We start from the raw sequence: 19,006 nt of genomic DNA on the forward strand, positions 1-19,006 counted from the left end.
TTCAACGCCTGACCCACCCCTCCCCTGCCATTGACTTTTGCAGTGACATCTGATTCATACAGGGAACATTGACCTCCTGTCGCTACATAGAGCTTAGAAGAATTCAGCTAGTCAGTTTTTAATCACGTAATGTCATAGACCTAATGGAAAAGAGAAGAATTAGCTGGGTAGAAAGGCAAAATGAGCAATTGTAAGTACTGTAAGTACACAGTGCTATATAATAATATATTACAGTTATCATAAGAGGATAAACATTTTGATGGGAGTGTTTCTTTAATTGTCCAATCCAATGTGATACATTAACTTTAGTACAATAATTCACAGCCACCCCAATGTTGAATTCAGACATTTTAGCAGTATTTTATTATTTCTGGAAGATGGATACTGATGTACAGATGTAAGTTAGTAAGGAGAACATATACTAAATTATGAACATTTGAGTGTGAGGGCATTTTATATTATGGTAAAGAAGTGCAAAGAAGCCAGACATCGTGCTGAACAGAAGCAGAGGTCTGGATCTTACCCAAAGAAGCAGCATGTAGAAGGCAATTCCCATCACCAGTTGTAGCTAATGGCAGCAGACGTTTGCAACTTGAGCAGTTTGTAGACCACCAGTTGAGTCTCCCTTGGGAAAAATTATAGAAATACTTAGATAACTGCCAGATAAAGGTGATATTGGTTAAAGAACATTATACCCAGTGTGTGTGATTGTGTGTAATACATAAAAGGTAAATTTCCATATTTACATGAAGCAATTGCCATCGTGAATGCAGAAAATGATCAGTGATAAAAGATTGCTAATTACTCATGGAATTTGATCCTCTGCACATAATTATAAAAGTTTCCCTATTGAACTGAATTTGCCATTAGTATCAGTCCAGTATCACAGTTCTAATGAGGAAAAATGAGCTTATATCAATTTAAGGGAATCTATCAATAGGTTTTTGCTATTTACTTAGAGCACAACATGAGGTAGGGGTTAAAACACTGAATTCAACAATGTGTCAATTATTAGGCTGTGTGCTCTTTACTTACAATGAAGGTTTTATCACCAGGAGACTATCACTGCCCTGACTAGGTGCCTCCTGCCAAGTTGTCCAACTCCGCCCCTCCTGTGATAAGCAGCTCATTGTCAATAGACAATGTACACAGAGAGCCTGGTGTGGCAGGGTTAGCTTTCTCAGCTATGATACATCTAAGAATTCGGATTGTGTCCCAACTTTTTCTACATTATGCTGCTCACAGATAAGGTAGCAAAAACCTACTGACAGATTCCCTTTAATGCGTTAATCTATATCTACTTTAAGGTGAGGAAAGGTTAGTGGGTAATGAGTTTGTCAGGTCACAAATGAAAGAAAAAAATCTATTGTACAGAATTTTTTTTTTACCTAGAAATGATGCTTTAATAAAAGGTGGAAAAATTAGCTCTCCTCAAGAAGGGAGAAAACTGTCCTTCTAGTCTCACCTGTAGTTGGCTACCTTGTATGACATTGTCAAACCTATTAAATAATGTCTCGAAATTTTATCCAAAGAGTCTTCTCCAAATGAAAGAGACACTTATCTATAGACAGCAGTTTATCCCTTAAACTAAGGTATAAGACAGGGTACTGGTTGGCTGGAAAACACCAGCTGAGATAGGAAGCCTTACAGCCAGGTAATGCTACTTTGGGTAAAAAAAGGAGCTACAAGTGCTTCTCATTAAATTAGAATAGCATCAAAAAGTTAATTTATTTCAATTATTCAGTACAAAAAGTGAAACTCAAATATTATATAGAGTCATTACAAACAGAGTGATCCATTTCAAGTGTTTATTTCTGTTAATGTTGATGATTATGGCTTACAGCCAATGAAAACACAAAAGTCATTATCTCAGTAAAATAGAATAATTAAAAAACACTTGCAATGGCTTTCGATGCATTTAAAAAGGTCCCTTAGTCTGTTTCAGTAGGCTTCACAATCATGGGGAAGACTGCTGACTTGACAGATGTCCAGAAGACAGTCATTGACACACTCCACAAGGAGGGTAAGCCACAAAAGGTCATTGCTAAAGAAGCTGGCTGTTCACAGAGTGCTGTATCGAAGCAAATTAATGGAAAGTTGAGTGGAAGAAAAAAGTGTGGCAGAAAAAGGTGCACAAGCAACCGGGATTTCCGCAGCCTTGAAAGGATTGTTAAGAAAAGGCCATTCAAAAATTTGGGGGATATTCACAAGGAGTGGACTGCTGCTGGAGTCATTGCTTCAAGAGCCACCACACACAGACGTATCCAGGACATGGGCTACAAGTGTCGCATTTTTTGTGTAAAGCCACTCATGGCCAATAGACAACGCCAGAAGCGTCTTACCTGGGCCAAGGAGAAAAAGACCAGGACTGTTGACCAGTGGTCCAAGGTGTTGTTTTAAGATGAAAGTAAATTTTGCATTTCATTTGGAAATCAAGGTCCCAGAGTCTGGAGGAAGAGTGGAGAGGCACACAATCCAAGCTGCTTGAGAGCTAGTGTGAAGTTTCTACAATCAGTGATGGTTTGGGGAGCCATGTCATGTGCTGGTGTAGGTCCACTGTACTTTATCAAGACCAAAGTCAGCGCAGCCGTCTACCAGGAAATTTTAGAGCACTTCATGCTTCCCTCTGCCGACAAGCTTTTTGGAGATGGAAATTTTTATTCTCCAGCAGGGCTTGGCACCTGTCCACACTGCCAAAAGTACCAATACCTGGTTTAAAAACAACAGTATCACTGTGATTGATTGGCCAGCAAACTTGCCTGACCTTAACCCCATAGAGAATCTATGGAGTATTGTCAAGAGGAAGATGAGAGACACCAGACCCGACAATGCAGACGAGCTGAAGGCTGCTATCAAAGCAGCCTGGGCTTCCATAACACCTCAGCAGTGCCACAGGCTGATCGCCTCCATGCCACGCCGCATTGATGCAGTAATTGATGCAAAAGGAGCCCGGACCAAGTATTGAGGGCATTTACTGAACATACATTTTAGTAGGCCAACATTTCGGATTTTAAAAACATTTTTCAAGCTGGTGTTATAAAGTATTCTAATTTACTGAGATAATGACTTTTGTGTTTTCATTGGCTGTAAGCCATAATCATCAACATTAACAGAAATAAACACTTGAAATATATCACTGTTTGTAATGACTCTATATAATATATGAGTTTCAGTTTTTGTATTGAAGAACTGAAATAAATTAACTTTTTGATGATATTCTAATTTAGTGAGAAGCGCTTGTATGTCATAGGCCTCTCACCCAACCAACCATATTAAAAAAACATCCTACCATCATTTTCTCTCTGTCCACTAAGCCTAATGCTAGACTTAAAACTCATGCATTCTAATCTGTACAGAAGAATATTCAGAAGTCCTATTATTACCCCATAGGCAACAAGTGTATCGATCAACCTCCAATTTGTTTAGCAAAAGAGAGAACGGGTGCTTGCTCCACTGGAGTAGACCACATTGCTCCCTAATTCACCAAATAGTGTTTGGAGGAATAGCACACCATAGATAGGCACAAGAACGTCTTCGAATGCTTGTTATTTTGCTTCCCTCATATCCAAACATGCAAAGTGAAGTTTAGCACTGTTTCAGGTGATGAACCCTTTATCAGGCCATAAATGGGATATATAAGCGATAGCCATCTTGGAAGACAGAATAGATGCATTCAATTCCTCCAGTATATGAGAGGAGGTCAGAGCAGATTAGCGATTCAGAGAGAAAGTGGGAAAGTAGCAATACCCATGGAGAAGAAGACTAGGGGTACAAAGAGCAATAAATGTAGGAATGGGGAGTGATGTAGCCTCCTGAAGTCACAAAAAAAAGACTAAAGCCACAAATAAAAGACCTTTTTGACTTTGCACAAAATTCATGAAGCTCATGCTTCATTTTTAAGAATTTGGTGAAAAAAATACATGAATACAAAAATAAAAAATGATGTAAAAAATGCTAATGAGTATGGAGTAGAACATGGACTTCATATGGAGGTTATTTCTTAGAACTAGTTCATTTACTCTCAGCTGAGCCACTGTACAGAAAGGTCATTTAGGTGAATATTCCGGCATACCGTTCTCTCACTGCTCTGTATGTAGCCGGGGGTCTGATATCAGATTTATGTGTAGTGGTCCCAAAGTATGACATAGGGCTAGTTAATAAAGACTTGCCTGATACTGTATTTTACAGAATTAGATTTTTCCAGTTTTATGTAATTCTAGAAAATGTTCCCAGAGGTGTCCGCCATATTCATTGCTTAGAGGTGTCCTTGAACTACAAGAGCTAAAATTAAAACATTGTTAAGAAGTCACAGCTAACCTTTAATACATGGGGGGCTGAAACTAAAGAGCATTATAATCGCTATATGAATACTGCAAGCTTTTCATGCTATTACAGCATTGCCATTGACACACATGATGAGAAATGCCAATGCCAAAAAACTATTTATTCTAACACTAAAAGCCTCATTCCAAGTAGCTCTAAGGTTGGTCATAAAGAAATAAAAACTCCCAAAAGACACCAATGGCCAATTCCAGTGATAACTCAATGATCGGAATCATGACTAGTGTTGAGCCACCCCCGTAGTGTTCGAGTTCGGTTCGGTTCGTCGAACACCCGTGTGTTCGCCGAACTGTTCGTCGAACTGTTCGTCGAACACCTTCGAACACCGTTAAAACCAATGGCAGGCAAACAAAAACACATAGAAACACATAGAAAACACCTTCAAAGGTGTCCAAAAGCTGACAAACTGCTCAGAAGACACAACTAACACATGGAAAAGTGACAAGTACATATAGTCATGCGAAAAGAAAAGAGGTGGAGGAGTAAAAGGAGGGGGAGACACAGATATAGGCATGTCATGCCCTTCTAAAATCCAAAAAGTGAGAAGCCGACACGGCCAGTCCGCTCCTGCCCGTGCCACCTCCGTGTCGCCGGGTTTGTGCCAGAGCCGCGGTGAACCCTGACGGCCAGCCCCCCTCTCCCAATACTGGTGCCTGTCCGCTGGTGGGTCGAGAGAGCCCCCCTGTGGTGGAGGCAGCTCTAAGCTTTTTAATTTAAATTGTCCCTCTAATTTGAATGAATACACTTTAAATCCATTTACAAGGATCTATTGGAGGGCAAGTCTCATGCCAGCAGCCGCGTAATTCCAGCTCCAGTAGCGTCCACTAAAGCTGCTGCAGTTAAAAAGCTTTTATAAGGATCGAGCTCGGCTGTCCACCGCAAGGCATCCTAGTGCCAGTCCCAGCCCCTATGCCTTGGGGTGCCTCCTGATGCTCTTCACTGAGTATCCCGTGGTCCCGAAGCATTTCCTTTGAAAAAATTAAGTGTCCAAACTACAGGTGGTGTAGCTTGCTTAACAGCCGGGATAATCCGCTGACTAGCAGACACTGCTACTAGGCACAAAGTATTTCCTGGGCTAGATGCAGTTAAAAATTTGTAAGTAGATACTCTCGTTGGATGCTGAGAAAGCATTCCATAGAGTCTCCTGGCACGCCATATATGATTCTCTTAAAAAGCTTGGGGTAGGGGTCTAGGGGACCCTTTTATAGCCAAAATCACGGCCCTGTATCACAATACGTCACCTAGGCTGAAGATAAATGGAACTGTAGCACCGAGGGCTCGGTTGCTACAGACGTATTGCACCTCACCCAGAGGTGTGATATCTCACTCTCAGATAAGGATGGAGTGTGGATCAGGACCCGACACCTGCATGCATTACACCACATTGCCGTGGGGCAGGGCGACCAATATGCCCCTGAGATGGGCACGACAGTCCCTGTCCCTGGCTGGAGTGGGGGGAGGGAACACTGAGGAAGGGGAACCCTGCAGTGCAGGAGCAGGGAGGAAGCAGTTCCTGGGTGCATTGAGAAGGGAGTATAAAAGGTGGGCACCATCTTAGTTCAGTGCAGAGAAGTCTGAGCAGAAGTGGCAGGGAGCAGGGGCTCTGCATGAGCTCTGCTCCGGAGGCGGGCCTAGTAACAGAGGCCCAGGCCTGCAAGAGGGAGAAGGAAGGAAGAGGAGCGGAGAAGGCTCCAGGAACGAGGAATGAAGGGATCCCAGGGGTGCGGACGGGCGAGTCACCACCGCACGCCCGAATCCACCTGCGTGGAGGGGTCAGGCCAAAGGGGGAGACCGGTCCCCGAACTAGTGGAGGCAGGAAACGACCCTCAGCTAGAAACCGGAGGCTCTGACATTTTATGTGGCGCAGCCCCTTGCTCCACCCGCTAGGAAGGCACCACATAGGGTCAGGGAAACTGGCGCCAAGTTTACCAAGAGGAGGCCCGAGGCAGCCGGACAGAAGTGTTGGTAAGAAAGGCCAGACAAAGGACACACAAAGGGGGTCCTGTGAAGCGCTCCAAAGTTATCTGGGAGTTGTCTGAGCCCCTCACCTGGTGAGCACAGTACGACGTGGGCAGCCGTTACCTGCAGACGTGGTCTGGATAATAAGAACTGTGAGTAAAGGCCCTGAACTGCATCACTGACTCCGTGTCGTTACTGCTGCTGCCCTGCACCATCACCCCCATCCTCCGCATACACTGCCCTGAGGCTATACTCCTCCCGTGGGGAGTTATGCTACGCTCTGCTGCACCCACAACACCAGCCTTAGCGGTCTGCCCTGTAGCGGCGGTTCACTCTGACCGCAATCCACGGGTGGCGTAGTCGGACATTTAAACATCAAAACCACATAAATAGTTCCGCCACTGGTTTGACCGCCCTGAGCCACGGAACCGGATCGCCGCCACGAAGACTACAACCACCAGCATCCACCAAAAAGGGTCCGGCTCCGGGTGTCCCAAGGCCCAGGGGTTGCGTCAGAACATTTTCATCACCTTTCACAATCACCAATGGGACAAGGCAGGGATGTCCTCTGTCCCCTCTCTTATACATCCTAGTGACGGAGCACCTGCTCTCATCAATTCGCCATAACCCCAATATTAGGTGGATTGAGGTGGGAGGCACCGAGTACAAGTGCTCTCTATTTGCTGATGATGTCCTAGTATATATCACTCAATCACATATATCCATCCCTGCTGTTATGGCTGAAATAGATCACTTTGTTACATGGTAAAATTTTAAAATCAATGCAGCGAAGTCTGAGGCCCTCGATGTCTCCCTCCCTAAATCCATATAGGATTCCATCCAGTCCAACTTTCCCTTTGCCTGGCCCTCACAGGGTATCAAATACTTAGGAATTCCTATTCATAGAGACCTCTCCCATCTATGTTATCTTAATTTTGGGCCCTTTATTGAACAATTCCATACAGACCACGGTTGGCAAGTTAGAACTGTAAGATTCACTACGTGAACCACTGGTGTTTTGTGGAAAAGCACATGTACACCGCGTTCCAAATTATTATGCAAAAAGTGTTTAGGAGTGATAAGGGAAGAATTTGTTTGTTTGTCAGTTAAACTCATTGATGGTGATGTGTGTCAGGGCTCTTTATATCACTGTAAGCAATTGCAGACACCTGTGCTAATTAGTTTGGCAGGTGTGTCCAATGAAAGGCAAGACTACTTAAGAAGGCTGTCTCACATTATTAAGCAGCCTACATTTTCTGCCAAAATGGGAAAGAAAAAGGATGTGTCGGCTGCTGAGAAGCAACAAATTGTGGAGTGTTTAGGTCAAGGCATGACTACAATCAACATTGTGCGATGATCAGGATGAAGTGTCTTGGCAATCAAGAAGTATGTAGCTGATTCACAGTACACACGTGTGCGTGCTGATAAGGGCAAATTGAGGACTCTTTCCTACAGGCAATTACGTCAGGTTGAAAGAGCAGCGGCAAAAAAGCCTTGTCATAGCAGCAGACAAGTTTTTGAAGCTGCTTGTGCCTCCAACGTCCCCCGAACAACAAGATGCAGGGTCCTTCAGAGGTTTGCAGCTGTGCATACGCCATCCTGTCGACCTCCTCTATCCACTTCACACAAGCAGAAACGGCTCCAGTGGGCCAAACATTACATGAAGACTGATTTCAAAACTGTTTTGTTCACGGATGAGTGCCGTGCAGCGCTCGATGGTCCAGATGAATGGAGTGGAGGATGGCTGGTTGATGGACACCCCACGCAAACACGGCTACAGCGCCAACAAGGAGGAGGTGGAGTAATGTTTTGGGCTGGAATCATGGGGAGAGAGATTGTCGGCCCCTTTAGGATCCCTGAAGGCGCTAAAGATGAACTCCATAATGTATGTGGATTTTCTCAAACAGCACTTCCTGCCATGGTTCAAGAAGAAGAACCGTGTATTTCACAGCAAGATCATTTTTCTGCATGATAATGCACCATCTCATGCTGCACATAAAACATCTGCATCTCTGGCTGATATGGGCATAAAAGGGGACAAACTTATGGTGTGACCCCCATGCTCCCCTGACCTCTACCCCATTCAGAACCTTTGGAGCATCATTAAAAGGAGTGTCTATGATGGCGGGAGGCAGTTCACATCTAAGCAACAGCTCTGGGAGGGTATTCTGTCCTCATGCAAAACAATTGAAGCAGAAACCATCCAAAACCTGACAAATTCAATGGACGAGAGAGTTCAGAAGCTCCTTTCGAACAAGGGGTCCTATGTGAAAATGTAACATCACCTAGAATAAAGTTTTGAGTTGAAAACTGTTTGATTTCAGTTTCTAACAACCTGCTAATGCTTATAATTTCAAAAATGACCATTTTTTTGGTCTTTATTAAAATGAAAAGGTTGATCGAAAAGTTTGGGGGATCTAAGAGTGTGGCAACCCAGTAGTCATGATTACTTCGAATTCTGACAATATGAGGGTCATGCTGCAGGTAGTGCAGCAAGAAGGCACTTATGTGTCTTGCGCATCTCGGAGCCCCAAAATTATTTTCCGGGCTAGATGCAGCTAAAAATTATTTTTAATTTTAAATCTGGTGAAGCTTATTATAGATGGCCTAATAGGATCAGTGCTGCACACTGCTACAAAGCCCAAATTATTTTCCAGTCAAGATACAGATAAACATGATTAGTAATTTGAAAGCTTAAAACGGTTGGTAGGGTGATTTTAACCAATCATCAAGCTTTTACTCTCCCCAGGATGACACAGGGGTAGAAAAGTCGTTTCGGATCCATGATTTGTTCATCTTTATGAACGTGAGTCTGTCTACATTATCAGTGGAGAGCCGCGTGCGCTTATCTGTCAGCACACCACCAGCAGCGCTGAACACACGTTCAGACAGAACGCTGGCTGCGGGGCATGACAAGATCTCCAAGGCGTAAGTGGCTAGCTCCGGCCATTTATCCAGATTGGAAGCCCAAAAAGAGCAAGGGTCCAGTGACACAGTCGTGGCTTCAATGTTTACTTGGAGATACTCCTGTACCATCGTCTCTAGGCGTTGACTATGTGTCAGACTTCTTGTCTCCTGTGGCCTTGCAAAGGATGGGCTAAAAAAGTGGTGAAATGATTCCGCAAAATTGATGTTACCAGCAGATACTGTGGTTCTGTTACGGTTTGAGTGCTGAACACTTGACGGTTCCACGGTTGGCAAGTTGGAACTGTGAGATTCACTACGTGCACCACTGGTATTTTGTGGAAAAGCACATGTAAGTTTCTGCAACAGTCTCTGCTGATACTCCTGCATGCGTGCATCCCTTTCTATGGCAGGAATAATTTCTGCAAATTTACTTTTGTACCGGGGATCTAACAGTGTGGCAACCCAGTAGTCAGGATTATTTCTAATTCTCACAATTCGAGGGTCATGTTGCAGGCAGTGCAGCAAGAAGGCACTCATGTGTGTTGCGCATCCAGGAGCACCAAGTCCCTGTTGTGTTGGTGGCGAGGTAACAATCATGCTTCCTTCCTCTGTCCTCTCCCCCCAACCTCGCACAACAGAAATGTGATCAAGGTCTCCCTCATCTGATGAGTCTTCCATCAGTTCGTCCTCCACTTCTTCCTGGGCTCCTGCACCTTCCTCACTAGTTTGGCTGCTACCATGCGCCCTGGTAAAATCATCTCCCCCACCCTCACATGCCTGCCGCCTTGGTGCTGCCGACCGTCTGGACCTTGCAGATGTTAGCCCTTCCGCATACAACTCCTCCTCCTCTACTTCCTCCACCTCCTCTTGTGCCACCACCTGACTCCGAATTCTGTTTAACATGTGCTCCAGCATGTAAATCACCGGAATAGTCATGCTGATAATGGCATCGTCAGCACTAAACATCTTCGTCGCCATTTCAAAACTGTGCAGAAGGGTGCATAGGTCCCTGATCTGAGACCACTCCTCCAGCGTGATTTGCCCCACCTCTGAATCTCGTTGGCCCAGGCTATACGTCAGAACGTATTGCACCAGGGCTTGTCGGTGCTGCCACAGTCGCTGCAACATGTGCAGAGTTGAATTCCACCGGGTAGGCACATCGCATTTTAGCCGGTGAAGTGGCAGGCCCAACGACTTCTGTAGAGATGTAAGTCGCTGAGCTGCGGGATGCGAACGGCGGAAGTGAGCACACAGCGACCGTGCCCTCTGCAGAAGGCCATCTAGTCTGGGATAGTGGGCTAAAAATTGCTGGACAACCAGGTTCAACACGTGAGCCATACAAGGCACGTGTGTGACATTGCCCCGGCGAAGGGCCGCACCCAGGTTTGCAGCATTGTCGCACACGGCCTTCCCTGGTTTCAGGTCCAGTGGAGACAACCATTCATGAAATTGGTTCTCCAGAGCTGACCACAACTCCTCAGCTGTGTGACTCACATTTCCCAGACATTTCAATGTAAAAACCGCCTGATGACGTTGAGCCCTACTGCCAGCATAGTAAGGAGGTGTGCAGGATCCCTTCTGCGCAGTTAGAAAGCTTGTGGCATGACCAGACAGGCTTTGGGTGCAGGTGGAAGACCGAGAGGAGGTTGAGGAGGCAGAAGCAGTGGAGGAACTTTGACATAAAGAGGATTGACGCACAACTCGTGGGGACGGCAAGACTTGGACAGCAGCCCCTTGTCCTGCTGTCACCATAGTTACCCAGTGCCCAGTCAGCGACATGTAACGCCCCTGTCCATGCCTACTCGTCCAAGTGTCTGTGGTGAAATGCACCCTGTCACACACAGAGTTTCTCAAAGAAGCGGTGATGTTGTGTGCGACATGCTGGTGGAGCGCAGGCACACCTTTCTTTGAGAAGTAGTGCCGACTGGGCATCTGGTACTGGGGCACTGCGACGGACATAAGGTCTCGAAAATCCTCTGTGTCCACCAGGCGGAAAGGCAGCATTTCTGTAGCCAAGAGCTTGCAGATGGTGAAATTCAACCTCTTAGCTTTCTCATGGCTAGGAGGAAATGGTCTTTTACTTGTCCACATCTGAGGGACCGAGGGCTGGCTATTGTGCTTAGACGGGGTTGATAAGGGTGTCCCCGGCAAACTGCCGGTCTGTGAGGAAGATGCAGGCGGACATGTTAGGTTGCCTTGATCCAAAGGTGGTGCTATCGATGTCGGACAGCGCTCAAGACCAGCTGGTGTTACCACCTCCAAAGAAAATGATGACCTGCCAATCACGCTGGCTGTTGCGGGTAAAGAGGTGGCAGGTCTGCGCCCCAAAACAGGTGTGACTGCTGTCCCCCCAGTCACAGAGGATGAAGAGGCCGCGGATGCACAAGATATGGCAGACGGTGGTTGGCCCGGCCGGCTAGGCCGCATTGTAGAACACTGAGCTTCCCACTGCAACTTATGCTTCATGTCCATGTGCCGGTTCATGCATGAAGTACTCAAACTATGTATTTTTTGGCCTCTACTTAGCTTTTGCTGACAAATGTTACAGATAACACGAGTTGGGTCATCTTTATCGATCTGAAAAAATGCCCAGGCTATGCAAGGCTTAGCACCCATGCGACCTGAAGAGTCACCACGACTTGTGGTGAGAGGCAGAGTTGTGTTTGAGGATGCAGTTGTTGACGTGCTTCCAGTACTACGTCTCTGTCCAGGAAGGCGCAACCTGACCTCGTCGTCACTAGCATCTTCCTCCACCTCCTCTGCTGACCTCATCTCTTGGCTGACTGTGGGTTGACAGTAAGTGGGATCTCCGACCTCATCATCATCACCCTGTGCGTTATCACACCCGTCGTCCTCAGAGCCAACCTGTTCCTGCCCTGACAAAAAACTAAAGTTGTCGCTCCAATCAGGTATTTGAGTCTTATCATCGTCTTCCTCATTGTCTCCACCAACAGGAGTTACAGTTTGGGAATGAGGGTCTACATTATGGTCAGAACCTTCTGCGTCTGGTCCTGGATCCGACTCAAAGATTCTGGGCATCAGTGCAGATCATTTCCTCGTCTGGATTCACAGAAGCGCTGGAGTCGACCTCTGATTCCCAGGCTATAGTATGAGTAAACAGCTCTGCAGACTCAACCATCTGTTCTACCTCATACTCAGACGGGCAGCTGGAGATTTGGGAGCTGTGAGGAAGCAAGTGCGATTTGGGTGACACCTTTGAGGACTGGAGTATTTGTGATGTTGAAGTTGATGTGGAGGAGAGCCCACTTAAAGGAGCACTTGATATCCGTTGAAGCACCTGCTGTTTTTGTGCCTCATCTGGAATTTGTAGCGATTGGCGTGGCCGTAAGAAAGGGATCTTATCACATTGTCCGCTAAAAGAAGTAGACATTTTAGTTTGGCTGGAAGATGGTCTTTCTTCTGCACCTACCCCACGGACACAACCTTTTTTCCCCTTCCCAACACGCCTATTCCCCTTTCCACCAGCAGCAGGCCTTTTTCCACTCATTTTGGTGGTTAACTAATTCACAACTCTGGAGTTGTTTGCATAAAAAAACAATGGATGGTAACCGAGCAGAGCTGAGTGGCCAAACTGTGGTATTAGGCCAAAACTATTGGCTGGGCTAGATGCAGAAAAAAATTATTTTTAATTTGCAACCTGATGGAGGTCAGTATAGATGGACTAATAGACCAAGTCCCACACACCGCTAGAAGCCCAAATATTTTTTCAGAGCTAGATGCAGAAAATTTTTTTATTCAATTTGCAACCTGATGGAGGTCAGTATAGATGGACTAATAGACCAAGTCCCACACACTGCTAGAAGCCCAAATATTTTTTCAGAGCTAGATGCAGAAAAAAATTATTTTTAATTTGCAACCTGATGGAGGTCAGTATAGATGGACTAATAGACCAAGTCCCACACACCGCTAGAAGCCCAAATATTTTTTCAGAGCTAGATGCAGAAAATTTTTTTATTCAATTTGCAACCTGATGGAGGTCAGTATAGATGGACTAATAGACCAAGTCCCACACACTGCTAGAAGCCCAAATATTTTTTCAGAGCTAGCTGCAGAAAAAAATTATTTTTAATTTGCAACCTGATGGAGGTCAGTATAGATGGACTAATAGACCAAGTCCCACACACTGCTAGAAGCCCAAATATTTTTTCAGAGCTAGATGCAGAAAAAAATTATTTTTAATTTGCAACCTGATGGAGGTCAGTATAGATGGACTAATAGAACAAGTCCCACACGCTGCTAGAAGCCCAAATATTTTTTCAGAGATAAATGAAGAAAAAAATTATTTTTAATTTGCAACCTGATGGAGGTCAGTATAGATGGACTAATAGACCAAGTCCCACACACTGCTAGAAGCCCAAATATTTTTTCAGAGCTAGATGCAGAAAAAAATTATTTTTAATTTGCAACCTGATGGAGGTCAGTATAGATGGACTAATAGACCAAGTCCCACACACTGCTAGAAGCCCAAATATTTTTTCAGAGCTAGATGCAGAAAAAAATTATTTTTAATTTGCAACCTGATGGAGGTCAGTATAGATGGACTAATAGAACAAGTCCCACACGCTGCTAGAAGCCCAAATATTTTTTCAGAGATAAATGAAGAAAAAAATTATTTTTAATTTGCAACCTGATGGAGGTCAGTATAGATGGACTAATAGACCAAGTCCCACACACTGCTAGAAGCCCAAATATTTTTTCAGAGCTAGATGCAGAAAAAAATTATTTTTAATTTGCAACCTGATGGAGGTCAGTATAGATGGACTAATAGACCAAGTCCCACACACTGCTAGAAGCCCAAATATTTTTTCAGAGCTAGATGCAGAAAAAAATTATTTTTAATTTGCAACCTGATGGAGGTCAGTATAGATGGACTAATAGACCAAGTCCCACACACTGCTAGAAGCCCAAATATTTTTTCAGAGCTAGATGCAGAAAAAAATTATTTTTAATTTGCAACCTGATGGAGGTCAGTATAGATGGACTAATAGAACAAGTCCCACACGCTGCTAGAAGCCCAAATATTTTTTCAGAGATAAATGAAGAAAAAAATTATTTTTAATTTGCAACGTGATGGAGGTCAGTATAGATGGACTAATAGACCAAGTCCCACACACCGCTAGAAGCCCAAATATTTTTTCAGAGCTAGATGCAGAAAAAAATTATATTCAATTTGCAACCTGCTGGAGGTCAGTATAGAAGGACTAATAGAACAAGTCCCACACACTGCTAGAAGCCCAAATATTTTTTCAGAGCTAAATGAAGAAAAAAATTATTTTTAATTTGCAACCTGATGGAGGTCAGTATAGATGGACTAATAGACCAAGTCCCACACACTGCTAGAAGCCCAAATATTTTTTCAGAGCTAGATGCAGAAAAAAATTATATTCAGTTTGCAACCTGATGGAGGTCAGTATAGATGGACTAATAGAATGATGCTATGCCCAAAAGATTTTACTTCACTAGGTGCAGTAAAAAAATTGGTATTCTATACACAGGTGGTATATCTTGCAACACAGATAGGCTACTCCACTGACTAACACACTCTGCAATAGGCCAAAAAGGATTAGCTTTGCTAGATTCAGCCAAATGCTGTGAAAAAAACTTGCACAGCACTGGCACAGACCTGCCTGGCAAAAACTGATAGGAACTGATGTAACCTAGTCCTGAAAAGGACTCCAATTACAATTCGTCTTTACTCCCACAATCTATCTATTTAAGAGCACAGACCTGCTTGATAAAAGTCGTAGGAAATGCTGTAACCTAGTCCTTAAAAGGACTGCAATCACAACTATTCCCTACTCCCAAGCTATCTGTATATTTGTGCGAAAATTGGCTTGAAATTAACAAGGTATAGCGCACACAGCAACAGCGGTGCCGTCTAACACGCAGCTGCAGCAGTGAGAAAATGGTGGCGACGGGGAAAATGGCTTGGTCTTATAGGGCAAGGACATGTGACATACACTGCCAATCACACATGCCCTTGCTTGTGTGAAAAAAAGCACTTCGCTCCGTGTGTGCGCTGCTGATAGGCTGACAGATTGCACCTCCCCACTGCAAATGCGGGAAAGAGAAAAAAAAATGGAGATCTTCATTGTTCCTGCAGAGATCCATCCCCTGCCCCTCCCCCCACCCCGCTGTACACTCAAACTGCGTATTAACATTAATTTTCATCATTACTGAGAAAAAATCCAGTTATGATTTTGGTGCACGAACAGTTATCTAACATAACCTCGAACAGCCGAATTTTTCTCAAATTGTTCGTGTTCGCCGACCGGCTCGAACACCGCCCAAAACAGCTCGAATTTGAGATTGGCGAACAGTTCGAGTAGAACAACGCTCATCTCTAATCATGACTTGTCAGCTCCTCTCTCCTCTATTTTGTGAAAAAAATGTAAAATTAAATTATTTTGTGCAAAGATTTTAAGTCTAAGCTCTTCTATACTCTAAGTAATTGAGTGATTTCTAACATACACTAAATAAGCCAGAAAACGATAAACTTGTAGAAAATGAATAAATCTCTATTATGTGGAATCTTCTATGGCCAGCCATGGTCTACTGGCGATTGCCAAGAGAGCGCTCTAATGCCAAGACTCTCCGTCCAGAAAGCAGGCAATTGTGACGCACATTAGGCACATGAGAAATCTCACGCCACACTACACTGCTTCCGCTATAATGACAGTCTGGGGCGGTATTTTACTTCTGTTATATAGTAGAAAGGATTTTTTAAATCACGTCTAGAGAAAAAAGTAATCACAATCACAGCTCAAGTAACAGGGAGCACTGTAACTGGCAATTTTGTAAGAAAATATTTTCTCGCAAATAGCATAAAATATATAGAACGCAGAAATGAATAACAAAGGTAAGCTAGCATTCCCAATGCTCCCACTAAAAGCCGCGCTGCCATTTTGTCTTAGCCATCAGTCAGTGAAGAACAGACAGCACACGGATGGCATCTGAATGCTGTCAGATTTTTTCACTGACCCATAAGCCTCGCATTTCTGATTTTGATTCAACACTCAGATCAATATTGGCCATGCCTCCACAATTTTGCAAGGACTGCTCAGACCCCATAGACTAACACAGGTACGAATGCTATCCTTGAAAAACACAAATATCACTCGTATGTAAAAAAAAAAAACCTGAAGTGTAAATGAGCCCTAAGGCCTTTTCTCATACTTGTCTGTATTTTTACAGATAGCACTTGTACCTTTGATAGTTCATTTTTTTTCTTTGACTGAGCAGTTGGCACTAGAAATGAGCAAACCTGAACTTAAAAGTTCCACGTTCGTACTGGACAGTTAGTGTCCAGCGCTAAACAGCGAACATGGACTTGTCCCGGAAGTCCGTTGCAATGTTCAGAGTTCCAGAGAAAGTCCGTTGTAGAAAGAGAGAGAGAGAGAGAGAAAGAAAGAGAAATTTCCAGCTCAAAAGTTCGGGTCCCCATTGTTTTCAATGGGGTTCGGGTCCCCATTGTTTTCAATGGGGTTCGGGTCCCCATTGTTTTCAATGGGGTTCGGGTCCCCATTGTTTTCAATGGGGTTCGGGTTCTAGCTCAAGTTTGGGTACAGTTCTGGTACACGAACTGAACTTTGGAATAAAATTCGGGTTGGGTACCAGAACTCATGGGTCCGCTCATTCCTAATTGGCACAAGACCACAGAGACTTGTCCGATATTGATCGGAGTATCAGATCAAACTCACCAAGGCAAGTCTATAGATCCTTGAAAAAAAAATCGGACAGCAATTGGATGCCATCTATGCACGGTCCATTTTTACCGACTGATCAGAGAAGCTTGAGAAAACTCCATCAGTTTTTTTTCCTATTCGAGAAAAATTGATGAAACTCTGACCAAACTTATGGTAAAAACTGACTCACTGACCATACCCTGATAAGACTCCGATCAGAAACACTGGTGAAACTCTTGCAGTCAAAACATGGTCTGACGTGTGAAAGAGCCCTAACGATGAAAAGCAGAGATCTATGCAGAATTACACATGGAAGAATAATGCTCCCAGTATTAATGATTATTTCAAATATACGAGTGTGACATAATATAGATCTTAATAATATAAGAACTTAACAATAATATAAAAAGGGAGGAAAGAGGAAGGGTAATGCTGGGCTTCCTCAGAGCTTTTACAAAATAAAGAGAGGTAGCACAGCTGCGAGTGCACTGCCCTCCCCGCTGCACTTGCAGCTCATTTGCATAACAATTCACCAATACATTTCTGTAAAACCTAAACCCAGATTTCTAAAATAAAGGCATGAATGTAATCAGCATTACAGTACTTTTATATAGGTGACATTAGTTTGGGGTATGAAAACCTGATGGCCGTTTTTCTTTAAGAACTGTGGGTCTGGTTTGTTGAAATGAAGAGCATCAGGTGATCCAAGACGACCATAGCTGTATAAAGGTAGAGTGTGAGAATGTTTCCCAACTTGAAATCTCTTCCAGTCTGAAAAGTTGTTGAGTCTTATTTATCCATTTATTAATGGTGGGAGTTGGCGGTGAGGGATGTGGTTGTAAATAATGGAGAGGTATCAGTAATTTGGCTGCAGCTGACAGGTTTGTCGAGAGGTTGTGTTTAGAAGGTTTACATGTTGCAAAAGGAAGTGATAGAACAACCATCTTAGCCTTTAACTCAGTTTAATAGCCCGATGCGTTTTACTTTGTGTCCTACATCTTTCCAGAAGCTTCTGATAGCAATCATACCAAATGTGTAGTGCCCACCTCTTAAGAGAGCTGCATCTCCGGCAACGGTCAGTATCAGACTGCTTCATTACAAAACTTCGATATCATTTTAGGGAGTGACTTGGGTAGAAGTATATGATTTTGGAGTCCAGTGCAGTTCCTTTTCCTTCTGACAAGGAATTGAGCAGTGAACATGTTGGGGTACTTTAGATTATGGTGGAAATTATAGAGGCTCATTTTTCCATTGGCAAACAAGGAAAACACAACATTAATAACATTAAAAACTCTAACAACAAAACTGTAGATTTAACTTCTGAAATGACTAAAGCTTTTCATGAATTTTATTCCTCTTCATACAATCTTGAACGAGGGAGGGACGTCCTCCACGAGGTTATTAGAAAAAGAAAACTTTCACCATTCTTTACAACTTCCTCAACTCTCTTCCTCTGATAAATAAAGTCTCTTTAGGCCAATAGATCTCTGATGTGCTCTGCTCATTGAGAAATGCCCAGGCCCTCAGTGCCTAATGTTTTTTGCCATAAGGCTGTGTGTGTCCAAAAATCTCAGATGACGGCATTGTTCACATCTGGTATTAGGACTACATACAGTTCTGATCATCGTTATTGGCACCCATGAAGGTTAAGTACATAATGTGGAATATGTCCTAAAAATATGAATCTAGTGAAAGATTTTTTGTACAAAGCACTCGTGTTAAATACAAAAGAGCAAATGATAAACGATAATTTAAAACAAAAAACAATGGAAGGGAAAAATAGAAAAACCTAAAGCTTGCTGTGTCACTGGTATTGGCACTCTTTACATTTAGTATGGACAAAAGTTTTGACTCGCTTGTTGTAAATGACAAAAGAGATTCTCCTGTGATTGTCAGTGCCCATGTGACATTAACTAGCCAATGAATGATGACTTCAGTGGTTTAAAAAGCCACATGGTAGGCCCTGTTCCTTTGGCAAAATGGTGAAGACAAAATGGCAGTTCTGATGTCCTCAGACAGCTCCTATTAGCAAACATAAGACATCAAAAGGGTATTGTAGCGCCGGCGTCCCTGCCCTCTGCTAGGCAGGGACG

The 19,006-nt window shown here is 43.7% G+C and overlaps 1 protein-coding gene across 4 annotated transcripts in view; it reads right to left on the reverse strand.

Moving 5' to 3' along the window:
* The window catches only part of OTUD7A (OTU deubiquitinase 7A), a 316,185-nt gene that overhangs the window by 80,506 nt on the left and 216,673 nt on the right, over positions 1–19,006 (reverse strand). For all 4 annotated transcript variants that reach the window (XM_073652917.1, XM_073652916.1, XM_073652915.1 and 1 more), the window contains one exon: positions 524–625. In XM_073652917.1, the coding sequence (XP_073509018.1) occupies positions 524–625 (102 nt within the window). The remainder of the gene's footprint in view (positions 1–523; positions 626–19,006) is intronic.

The sequence above is a fragment of the Phyllobates terribilis genome, unplaced genomic scaffold, assembly GCF_046119375.1.
Source record: "Phyllobates terribilis strain yellow unplaced genomic scaffold, ASM4611937v1 Scaffold_11__3_contigs__length_659146591, whole genome shotgun sequence".
Classification (NCBI taxonomy): domain Eukaryota; kingdom Metazoa; phylum Chordata; class Amphibia; order Anura; family Dendrobatidae; genus Phyllobates; species Phyllobates terribilis.